The sequence below is a fragment of the Colius striatus genome, chromosome 14 (genome assembly GCF_028858725.1).
Source record: "Colius striatus isolate bColStr4 chromosome 14, bColStr4.1.hap1, whole genome shotgun sequence".
Taxonomy (NCBI): Eukaryota; Metazoa; Chordata; class Aves; order Coliiformes; family Coliidae; genus Colius; species Colius striatus.
The window spans coordinates 17,624,281-17,636,867 of NC_084772.1; the positions used below are offsets into that span (position 1 = coordinate 17,624,281).

The 12,587-nt window shown below is 43.7% G+C and overlaps 1 protein-coding gene across 1 annotated transcript in view; it reads left to right on the forward strand.

Annotated features, from left to right (window-relative positions):
• Positions 1-2,298: 2,298 nt before the first annotated feature.
• Positions 2,299-12,587, forward strand: part of CDYL2 (chromodomain Y like 2) — a 55,094-nt gene continuing 44,805 nt past the window's right edge. Inside the window, exon 1 of the mRNA XM_062007539.1 lies at positions 2,299-2,378. Within this exon, the coding sequence (XP_061863523.1) occupies positions 2,355-2,378 (24 nt within the window). The 5' untranslated portion in view covers positions 2,299-2,354. The remainder of the gene's footprint in view (positions 2,379-12,587) is intronic.

A 12,587-nucleotide genomic window follows, 5' to 3' on the forward strand; every position in this document is an offset into this window, starting at 1 on the left:
GAAACCATGGGGTGTGATTATTAAGTAATGCATTTCTTGGCAATTAAGAAATTTTTGCTGCGCTGATTACTAAAACTGCCAAAGGCACAGGTAGTTTACAGTATTTCCCACTCTTTTCAACATTTTGCTCTTCAAATATCAAATACCAACAATCCAAATATCACTGACAATTTGGAAAGTAGAGAATAATCCTGCAGTTACTTCAGTTAAGATAAAAAAAACAGTTACGTTTTCCCTAAGTAGTGGCTTGTCCTTCAGAACTCAACGTTATCACACCACCCAGGAGACCACACAAGCCATAAACATCTCTGAACTCCAAACTACCATAAGGTGGTTTTTATTGAACTGCATGTCAATACTAAACTGGTTAGTTGGCAAGCTCATAATCACGAGAGGTAATATTCACAGTTGAGGAGATGGGGTTAATCAAGAACTGGATGAGCATGTGTTATTTTCTACTTTCGTGAGAAAAGGTGACAACATTCAAAATACTCAATATCAGTATTTCAAATAGGAGTCATCTCAGTTGGAAGAGTATTTGGCTTCACCCCACACGGACCACACTGAGATACTTGGTCATAAATGAAATTTCAGAAATCATTCAGCACTCAATACCAGCAACAGTCATTAACTCTGCCCAGACTTACTGCATTATACTCAATAACCGTCTCCAATCTGTCACTCAGATGATAGTCTGGGCAGTGCCATGCGCCCTGCTAACCTGGAACACAGCATTACACAAAGGGCTGAATTCAAAAGACAAGAAATGCCAACAAAATGAAGACGAAGGAGAGCTACGACTATGGAAAAGCCAGATCTTGCAACGCTCAGCATCACTCACAGACCCCGGGGCAACAACTGCCACAGTTCAGCTCTGAGAATGTGGGGTCTAAAAGATGGTAGCAACTACAGTTGGGTGGCCACAAAGCCATGGTGTGAAGTACTGGTCAAAGGAAACCCCAATAGCACTCTTTCATCTCAAGAAAGGTAATATCAAGATGATACTCAACATTTTACCTGAAGAAACCATCTCAGTGTGAAGCTGCAGGAACGTGACTTGATGCTCAAGTAGCCTCTGCAGAAGAACATCTCTTTGCTTCACAGTATCCACAGCGTCACACTAAAGGCCCTTTGCCACACACTGGCTCCTCAAGACTCTATCATGCCTGGTGGAAAGCGTGGCTTCTACTCATGAAGAGCTAGTTCCTCTTCATTCATGGCCGAGCTGGTGTGAGAAAACCTCCTTAACCTGGCAATACCCAAGCAGGAGGTGTTGGGCAGCAATGGCGGATAAAAGCAGGCGGGAAGTCAAGATGTTGCCCAGCTTGTTGCCCAGCTCGCTACGCTGAGCCGTGAGGCTGCCAGTGGCCACGGGCCCACCCTTTTCCTCAGAACAAAGGCCCAGAAGGCCCTAATGTGGCAATGGCTGCCAGCTTTGAGCCACCTCGCGTTCCGCAGCTGGTTCTAGATGCCATCGGTGGGTGCCTCCACGTGAAGACCAGGTGGTGGGAGGTGTGTGGCTTCCATTTCCTGGAGAGGACTGGCTAATTTGCAAAATGGCTGCATGGGAGTGGGAGAGGCCTCTCCTTGCTTGGCACAGGGTGGGTGCCTGTGGAGGTGGCCCCAAAACCCATCGCACTGCCCAGGCTGCTCCTCCTCGGGGGCCCGGCAGAAGGGTTCCCGCCACCTCCATTTCCTCGGCGATGGCCATGGGGAGGGTGGGGCGGCCATGCGGCGCTGAGGGGCGGGAAGGTGGCCGCGGGGCCGCCCGAGGCCGGCGGCGGGGAGCCGGCCCCGCGCCCGCCTCTCCCCGCGGTGACCTTGGGCGGGCGCCGCGGCCCTCCCCGCCGCGCGGCCGCTCCTTCCCCCCACCCCCCCTCTTTTTTTAAAATTAAATTATTTATTTATTTATTTTGGCCGTGGAAAGAGTTTGAAGCGCTCCCGGCTCGGAGCGGGGAGGGGGGGGGGGGGGGGAAGCAGAAGAAGAAGAGGAGGCCGTCCTCCGAGCGGCCCCGGGACTTTCCCTGCCGGAGGGCGCGAGGGGGACCCGTCCCGGTCCCCGTCCTCCCCCGGGGCGGGGAGGGTGGCGGAGGGCGGGGTGTGCGCCGGGGGGGGCGCCGGCCCCGCCGCCGCGGGGGAGACGCGGCTCCCGGCGCTGTGCGCCCGAGCTGCTGCTGGTTACGCCAGCCCCGCCGCCTGCCTCTCTGCCTCTCCTCGCCTCTGATTCTGCGCACAGCCAGCCCCAAAGCCTGTCATTCTGCAAAACACAGTTTACTCAACAGAGAGCGAGTGGGGGAGCGGGAGAGGTGGAGAGAGGGAGACGGCGCGGAGAAGCCCAGTCCCGCAAACCCAGCATGGCTTCAGGGGACCTTTACGAGGTAGCGGGGGGCCGCGGGGCGGGAGGGCGGCGGGGGGGGCGCCGGCCGGGGCGCCGCGGAGGGCAGCGCGGGCGCCTGCGGGAGCCGCTCCGCTCAGTCCTCGTAGTTGCCGAAGAGCGGAGGAAATCGCCGAGGGAAGGGCTGGGGTGGGGGGAAAAGGGCTGGCGTGTGTGCCCGGGGAGAGGGGGAGGAGGGAGGGATGGAGTGGCTCCTCTCCCTTCCCTCTGCCTCTCTCTTTCTCTTTCTCTCTCTTACTTTCCATCGGGCTTGATCTTAGCAGGCCTTGCAAGAGAGAAGGAGGAAGGAGTGAAGGAGAGCGAGAGTTAGCGGTAGGATGGGGAGGCGATCGCAGTGTGATGAGCCCGGAGAGTGGAGAAAGTCCAGGTAAAGTCATAGGCGCTCTGGACGTGCTGAATGTGCAGATTAGTGCGAAAAAATGCGCCTTGGCGCTGCCAGGAGGCGCAGGGATGGAGGCGGCTCTGCGCCCGCTGTGCAAAGTGCAGAAGCCGGCGCCAGGTTGCTTCACCTCGCGCCCGGGGTGCCGCGGGGGCGGCGGCCGGGCCGGGCCGGCATCCCCGGCACCACGACGGGCTGCAAAGTTTGGCGGGGGCCCCGCTCCGGTGGGGCCGCGCGGCCCGGGATGCGAGGTGGGGCGGGCGGCGCCGGCCCCGGCCCCCGCAGCCCGGGATGCGGGGATGGGGGATGTCCCGCACCCCCGGCCGCGGCGGCGGCGAGAGCAGCGATGCGTCGGGCGACGGCCGCCCGGTTTCCAGGTCGGGAGGAGGAGAGAAAAAGGAGCTGGCAGGCAGTGGGCGAGACCCAGCCAAATTTTGACCTCAGGCACCCAGTTCTAATGCCCAAACTGAGAACAAGTCTAGCCACTCTTGATGTGCTAGAGGAGGAGAAAGCAGAAACTAAAAATGCTAAAGACTGGACCCAGGTGTTTTAAATATCCACCTCTGGTAAGTGGAACCAGGGTGGAAGTCTACCATTTAAAAAGAAAGGAGCAGGACTGGACATCCTACAGCAGCTCTTGGTCTGGAGCACCTCCTCAGGCGTCGCATTTCCTCATGAAATGGCCATTTGGGTTGGGGTTGTGTGGAGTGCACGGTTTAAGGGCCAGGACAGAAACGATCACCCTCTAGTTGGAACTGTGTGCTGATGACTAGGTGCTGCTCAAACATCAGGGTGTGCTTGGAATTGCTGCTGCAGTTAGTTGGGCATGGTTGGACTTTCTTCCTGTCTTTGATGATCCTGATGATCAACTGTAGGGTCTTAAAGTGCAAGACATGGAAGATCTTGCAGTTTTCAGGTAGAGAGTGTTTACTTTGTCATGGTGTTTCAAAGTCTTTCACAAAGGTCATAGTTAAGGGATGACATTACTCTGTTAGGATTTTATTTTGCTGAGTGGTACACAGACCTTCTTTCAAGCAAACAGCGCTTAGACTCTTCTACATGGTGTTAAATTATCAGAAGCATGTGATGGTTTGAATAGTATCATTGACCTTTTCGCCACCATTTTGTGGTGTGTTTCATTGTAAGAATATTGCATGTCAGCAGCATTACCATCACAACTCCAGAATAACCAACGGGGACTCTGAGAAGAACAACTTTGACCCAAGAAATTTTGTATTAGGGATGCATAGAGGATCTTTGCCTGGTCTTGCCTCAGTTTTCTTCAGATGTTTGGATTAGCTCTGGAAAGAAATAAAACTAGTGCCTCTTAGGCTAATTGTAGCCATGGCGGTTCAGCTCCTGCTCGTCATTAAAAGTTCCTGCTTTTTGATGATCTCGGTCTTACTTGGAAGGTGATGGCATTTGGCAGTTGGATATGGGCTGTGCACTGCGTAATACTGTGTGGCATAGGACTGATGCTGCTCAAGTAGTGACCTGGTATGGAGGTGTTCTGTGAGACAGCAGACCTACATCCCAGTCTGCAGTCAATTTAGGGCCACGTTGCTTTGCTGGTGTTTGCATGCATGAATGTGAATTGTTAGTATCACGGTTCAAAGCTTCTGAATCACTTCCTTCCTTTGTTACTCCATGTGAACTACTTTTGCTTATCATTGTATAATATGGAAGAATTGTGTTCACCAGAACAGGTAAGCAGAAGTATGGCTATTCATTGCTTGTTGTGTGAAGTGTGTGGAATATGACCTTCTCAGCTGGTCATGGTGTAAAATTTTCACCTACGTGATGGACACATGGGAATAAGTATCTGCAAGGCTTGGATTAGCAATCCATGTACATTTTTTGCATCTCCACCGTGAAGTTCTCCATGGCAGAGGTCAGAAGAAATGTCTGGAAAGCTGAAGAGTTTGTATGTCTAGTAGTTAGCAAGTGAATAGATTGTAGTAGCTTCATTTAAAAAATGGCTCAGCTTTCCCCCCCTGCTCCTTCCCATCCCAGAACAACAACTGCATCAAAAGAGGCGCTCGGAGCTGTGATGTCCTACACCAGTTAGCACATGAGATGAAGTGCTTTGTACCTTCAGAGCTGACACCTCCATTCTTGCTTGGATACATCATTCTCTTCTGTCTTCCTGAACAAGTGAAACATTATGTGGATGGCAGGATGACCATTAAAGAGTTACATGATTTTTTTAGCTAGAAATATGTTGGGGCTGTTGGTGTAAATAAATAATTTGTGGCTTATGGTGATGTTCCGAAGAGATGCTACACTCCTGATTCTCCTTGACTCCTCTAGTAATATCCGAGTCCTTCAAGGATTCTTCCTGAACTTCAGCACATAAGACAATAATTACCTCTGCAATTGGGAGTATTTAATGCTGGCTGCAAAATTATTTTTGATAAAGCTAATCGTGATCTAGGAGCCGTGATAAGGCACATTGAAAAGTACAGGCTGTATTATCTACACTCACTTCTCATATTTTGATGGCACTCAAGAAGCTTAGGCATAACATTTTCAGTTTGGGAAATAGATGTGCACATTTCTCCTGTCAGATCATTTTCTACTGTTACTTTTTTTAAAAACAGTTTTTCAACCTTCTAAACTTTAAGATAAATTCTTTTACTGTCTTTATGTTGAGGCAAAATAGGATCACAGCCAATATAACCTCAGTGTTTGGTTAACTAGGTGCCTTTTTTCTAGTTAGAAAAGGCTTTTAATCACCTGAAATACATCCTATTGTATTTCTCTCAGGACTGTGAAATAAGTACCAATTTATTCTAGAAGCAAAAGAACATCCATTGGGAATTCTGTGTTTACTGGCAGTCAGTTCTAGATTTGTGTATTAGAACCAAGACACTTTACATCCAATGAGAGTTGCTTCCATTATATGATAGAAGATGGGTGTTAGTCTCCAAGCAGTTTTTTTTTTCCTTTCACAGTAAGGAATGCAGTATAAATTTCAGTGTAATTCTCAGGCTATATAAAATACTAGTTTGGCTTTACTTGACTTTCATGTGCTTATGACTCCAAGAGTCATGGACTATTCCCCTTTTTTTTTTCCTCTCTCATAAGAGGTAACCTGTTAAATATTAGACTATGGGCATATTTCTTAGAAATAACAAACTGAAAATAAAGGATTTGACAAAACAGTATTCACAGTGGCCTTCAGAAAAGCAGCCTTGTTTTGTTTTATGATACGATGGGTTGACAGGAAATCCTTGTTAATTTTGGTAACAGACAGACAGGGTAGTGTATTTGCTCTTAAATACTAAGTTGGTCAATTCACATTAAAGTTGTCAGTAATTTGAAGTAATATTTTGTGTTTTCCGTGTATAATTGAGTTCTCACATCACCTCAACCCACACAGTTATCTCCCAAAGGTTTTAGTGTCAGAAGTATATGAGATGGCTTTAGAGGAGCAAAAATTTCAATGTGAACAGTGCACCTGACTTTATTTTTCTTAGCACCAAGCATTCTGTTTACTGCAATAAAATTCCACTTTATTGATGAATATGTGAATAAGTTATCTATCATAGAGGTGTTCATGAAGCTGCCTTTGATGCTTGTTATTTGATTTCATATTTGGGAGGGTTATATACAATGAACACAATTAGACATTAGGGTCAGTGACGTAGAAGTCTAAAGTCTTACTTTAACATTATGTCAGATTATATTAAAACATCTTAAGTGATCTAAAGATTATAGATAAACTTCTGAAGGAGACTGTTGCATGCACATATTTCTGCATCATAATAATAAAATCAGTCTTTAAAATGTGGTAGGTTTTGCACTAAAGTAGTGGGTTTTGTGGAAAAAGTGGCATCTTCTCACTAAGATGATATAAAGCCCATAGATGGGAGGCTTGTCCACCGTAGTGACAGGCTTCAATTAAATCTGTCTATTTATGTAGCTGTGTAAGAAAGAGCTCCTGTGATCCACCAGAAAGATAATGTACTTCCAGCTGGGTTACAGCATCTTCCATTTATACCTGCACTCAGGTACCAGCAAAGCCAAAACTTGAAGATAATAATGGCACCGTTTGGCCTGCTGTGTCTGTTACATGTGGAGACAGGCACATCAGAGGGAACACAGCTGAACTTCTGAATGCTAGGGTTGCTTTGCAGATGCAGAGTTTAGAAAATAGTCTTTGTTTCACAAAGTGAGGAAATGCAAGTTATTTGAGCATCATGGCTTTCCATCTTGCATCTCTTTCAATGGAGTCACTTTTTAGGAGAGACACGTGCTGAAACCTGCTTATTGTACTGGAAAAGCAGCAATCTCTTTTTAAAGTATCTCACACATGTATTTCTAAGACAGAGGTGACCTGCAAGAAGATGTTATATTTAAGTAAACATCAGAATTGCCCAACTTAAGCCAACTTCCTTATTGATATAACAGTTCCATGATGAAGAGATCAGACTGATTTCAAAAGGAAAAACAATGACTTCAAGTAGGATCTGGAGAATCTTGAAGAGAGTTAAGCACCTACTCCTGTAGAATGGCAAGCTATGAGTGCAGTGCTGCTTCAGTAATATGGGGCTTGTTCCCACCAGCAAGTGTCCAGTCATCTGTAAAGTAACACCTTTTTTCTTTTTAGTGGAAAAGCTAAGCTTTGTTAACAAGTATTTTGAATAATTAGCTATTTCTCTATACATTGTCATTGAACTATTATCAAAGTCAGCTTTTAGAAGACAGCTGTCCCGAAGTAAGGTAAACGGTGAGCAAGAATACCCTCAGTTGGTAGAAGTCTGATGAAAGTTTTGAGGACTGTATTCCAAATTAGGTGTGATTTGTAGTGCAGACAGTATTCTTTAATCCTAAAGTAAGCAATCATCTGGAGAAGAGAGGTGTAAAGCCAATAGCAAAGTGTTAACCCGAGGTCCCCTCTGCCCAGGTCCTGTAGTTTGCTAATTTAAAGATCCTGAATGAGTTTCAAAAGTGTAACTGGATAACTTGAGCGATATTCATTATCTCACTAAGAAATTCCAGTATCGAGCTGCATATGGAACATTACAAGGCACATAATGACTGTCTTGTTTACCTACAACGTCACTCTGTTACCACTATTTCAACTTCCTCATTACACTGTAAACTGCTTGGCGTATTTTGGGATACTGAGCACCAGTTGATTTCTTATGTGTGCTATGGTTTTGTTACAATCTTGATGAAGTGCTTTATCTGGATCAAGGGTAGTTTATCTCAAGGTACACATCATACCCATAGTCCTGCTTGAAAGGACTGCTGAAAATATATTCTCTGTCACTCTCCAAAGCCTAAACCTTTGCAGTGGAGATTTTCCCACCACCAAAGACTTTGACCTGAACATGCCTCTCTTTGTTGTCCAGGTTCAGTGCTCGTACCTTTCCAAAGATTAAAATGACATACATTTCTGTAACGCCCTCTGAATGACTAATACGATGCTTTACTTTGGGTTGGTCTTTGATTCAAAATTAAAACCCAGCAATAAAGTCATTGTTTAGTAATTGTTTCTGAAAGTTAAACTATTTAGAGAGAGACAGTTACAATAATGGCAAAATTTAAATGTGGTCTAATATTGAAAGAAATTGGCTAATTATTTTTGTTAACTCAATGGAGTAATTGTGATGGCCAGCTATGCTGTAAATAGCATTTCTTTGTCCATTCATTTGACTTTTAGCAGCATTACAGTTTCTTGGCTCTACATTTTCATCAGTGCAATCCCTTTTTGTTGTTTCTCCTTACCCATATACTTTTCAGACTATTTCTGAAGCACGTTTTATGGCACTAACAAAAAAACCCAATTAAATAAACTGTTCCTTGTGTTTAAACTATTAGAACAATGTAATATATCAAACAATTTAAAGTGTGATATTTGCAATGTAGGGTAATTAGTGGTGGAGTATGTCAGTGCCGCCTTGCTTTACATTTATGCAAATAAGAACATTCTGGTTTTGACAAAAGGAAAATTGTCCTTTTGGCCTGTTGAGTAACAGTATCACACTCTTTGTTTATTATCAACACAATATAGCAAAGCTGACAGAAAATGCACTTAAATCTGTTTTCTTCTATTACACCAAAAAAAATAGTAGATTCTGATACTATTTCAATACTAGCCCATCAGTCATAATATAAAATACTGCTGCAAAACTATTGGGGTTCTAGAAACTTTCACAATAAGTTGATATGATCAACTTGTGTAGGAACAAAATTTTCTTGTGGGTTACCAAACAAGGGGAAATAGGTTGTCTCTTGCAGAAATGTAAACGGTAGCAGCAGGATTGGTAGACTACAACAAAACAGCAAAGCAAAAACAGTATTGGAAACATGTGTCAGAAAAGACACTTTTCTTTGAAAATGGCAGTTGCTCCACTTGAGCTTTGCTAGAATGCTTATAGAAAACTGGCACAAAACTCACAACATGTACCTTTGGAGGGGCAAAACAGGAGCAATAAGGGTATTTTCTTCCATAATGTGCTTCACTGCACCAAGTTAGATTTTGTAGGGTTTATCTGAAATGATCTTATAATAATGTAATCACTTACATATGCTCAGCACCCAATGGATTAAGACAGGATACAAGGGACTACAGACCATTAAGTCTGAGCTCCATTGCACACAAATTAGTAGCACCTATAAAAAGATATAGACTGAGCAGAACACATCCTGGTTTGGAGAAGAGTTAACATGCGTTTTTAGAGGAAAGGCACATCTCACAAAACTCTTAGCCAATACATGAATAAGAATGGCTCTGATTGGTGTAAATGGATTCTCAAAAAACCCTGTAAGATGCCACAGGTGCAGCTGCTAATGAAACAAATCTGTCATCCAGAACAGTTGGTCATCTCTTAGACTACCTGGTTCACAAAGGGGAAGCAATGAAGGGTGGCTATGACAGAATTTCCAGAGGTCAATACTGGGACCTGTGTTGTACAACAGCGTCCTCAGTTATTGGAAAATAATCACATTTACTGCTGATAACTTACAGATTATTAGCATTGTCAAGAGCAAAGTTGACAATGAAGAGCTAGATGAGGGCAGCTGAAATACACTGTTTATAGATGCAAGCTAATGATCAAAGGGAAGATAATCCTGACTATATAGGCATAACAATGAGCCCTGAAGAAGCCGTTACTGTTCAGGAGAGATCTTGGAATCATTGTGGAAAGTTTTTGGGTGTGTCTACATTAGTATTTTAATTTGGATCAGGTGCATGCTTTTGAAGTGAATCTCCCAGTGATCCTCATTTACCACACCTCCAGTTACATCACAGAACTGTCCTGGAGAGCAGTGACCGTACTCTCTTCATTTGAAGCTAAACCCTAAAATGTGTTCCCACTCCTCATGGGTGTCCAGTCCATGGGACCAGACAGTGTTTACTGAGGTAAACCTCAGGCAAAGAGGATTTTGCATGTTATTTAAAAAGCAACTGAGAATGAAATGAGAGATGATCACCATGGTGTCCCTGGGGAATGCCACTGTGCTTCCACATCTGCAGTACTGCAGCCAGTTCCAGAAGAACACAGAACTACAGGTAATGCAGACAAAGGGCAATAGGGTGTTGCACGGTATGGAATGGTTGTCCGTGAAAACACACCTTGTGACAACTTTCTGGCTGGCAGAAGAAGTGATCAAGGAAGATATGAATGGTATGGAAAAGACAAATGAGGGATGATTAGTTAACTCAGTGATGAATGCTACTTCTCATTGCGCAAGAAAAGGCATGCAGCAAATGAAAAGATCAGGCAAAGGACGGAGACAAAGGGAGTTCTTCTTCACAGTAGTTAAATCTTGGAACTTGTTGCCATGGGATGTTGTGGAAGTCAGAACTGTAAATGGTTTCAAAGAAGAGTGAAACAGTTTCTTGGTGGATAGATTCCTTTATACTTTTCAGCACACAAAAATCTTTAAACTGCTAATCACCAGAAGCTAGAAGGGTAGAGCAAGGGCAGCTCTTACTTGACAGATGCTGTTTCCTAAGCATCCACTACTAATTTCTATTAGAACATACAACATGTTGAGCTAAGTGGACCTTTAGTCTGACCTCGTATGGCAGTTCTTAGTTTTGTACTCACGACAGTCATTAAACAAACAGAGGTATTGACTAAGATGTTGATACGGTCTGCAGAGATCACAAACATAGTTGCCTTGCAAGTTGTATTCTGGTATTCTAATTGCTAATCATTGTCAATTAGTATCCTTGCAAACTAAAGAACAAATCAGCAACATTCCCGAGGCACAAAAAGTCTGTTTCTGTTTTAGAAACCTCACAGCCTAGACTTCTAACAAGATGCAACAGGTGGTAAGGAGCAAACAAAAGAGTAGAAGAAGGGAGGAGGTGATGAAGTAACACTGAATCAAACATGCATAATAAAAATGAAGCTTTGGCTCTTTGCCGTAGCTGTGGCTAATAACTGGGGTAAAGGGGATAAACTAGAGAACATTTGAGTAAATGCATGGGATGAGGCAAATGATCAAGTCAGTATTATTAGAAAGTTATATTAATGTAATAAAATGTTTCTGATGAACAAAACCAGCTTTCTTCCACTTCCATGAGAAAAGCATTTCAGCATCTCAAACCATTTATGCACAGCTTTTCTGTATTTACATTTTTGGATGGTTTTCATGTGCTTCCTTAATGCTGTTCAGGGTTGTTAATACACATTTATCAATCTTTAAAGGCCTTACCTGATTAGACATTAAAAAACCACAACCTTACCAAACCCATCTCAAGTAGCTTCTGTGTTGGGTTTTTCTCAGAAATGGTGATTGCTAATATAGTGAAATAGAAGCAGTCTGATTTCTAACCAACCAGCTCAACTTCCCAAATTCTTTCACACATACAAAATCAACTTTTTTTGACATCACTGTGCAGCCACTGCAATGAGCAGTGCTTTTGTAAACCGTTCCCTGATGCCATGCTAACATTAACGAAGGAGTGAGCTTTGCTTTTGTGTCTTATTACAGAGAGATATTGCAAAATCAAGCGTGACGTTACATAGGCTTCTTTAAAAGACTACTTTGTGAAATTTGCTTTACTCTGCTCATGGACTTTCCTTTAAACATCATGAAATTTGCTATAATAATATTTTTGAAACTGCTAAACCATCTGTGTTTTTGGAGAAGAGACTGTTTTACAAAATACAAATCACATTATTGCATTAACGCACTCAGAAATCTCTTTGCGGTAGGTGTCAGGTGTTTTAGGACAGGAAATCTGACAGGAAAGGTGCTGCTGGGGAATTGCTGCTCACTACAGTTCACATGGAAGGAAAACACACTAATGCTTACTGGGCTCCTAAGTGGACTTTGAGACTCTTTAGACTGCAAAGATGTTGGTCACAAAGTTTTTGGGGAGTGAATGTAAGAGTTCAGTAGTGGACTCCGGTGCAAATGTGAATGCAGGAATTTGACACAGGATAAGACCTTTGATAAGAAGTACTTGAACTTGTCTCTACCTAAGCAGAGGAAGTAGCAACATTTTAGGTTCAGCCAGGGTATAACAGTGTATCTTCAAAATAAACAGGAGTATGATTCAAGTATCAAAATCCATACAGGGAAGGAGGATGGAGGCTTTCTGGATCCCAAATCAAGTACTAGAAATTACAGAGAAATCTACATCCATGTACTAAAACACCTTCACATGACTCCAGGGGAAATAACCTGGAAATTCTGGGTGGAATAAACATTGGCTGATAGGGGCAATTAAAACTTTGCAGTTAAACTGCAGTAACTGGAAGCAAGACTTGTGGGTGCACAAAATTAACCTTTTCACAACCTAGAAATGTGAAAAGTTGAAAGGCAGCTTCCACCCCTGTGAAA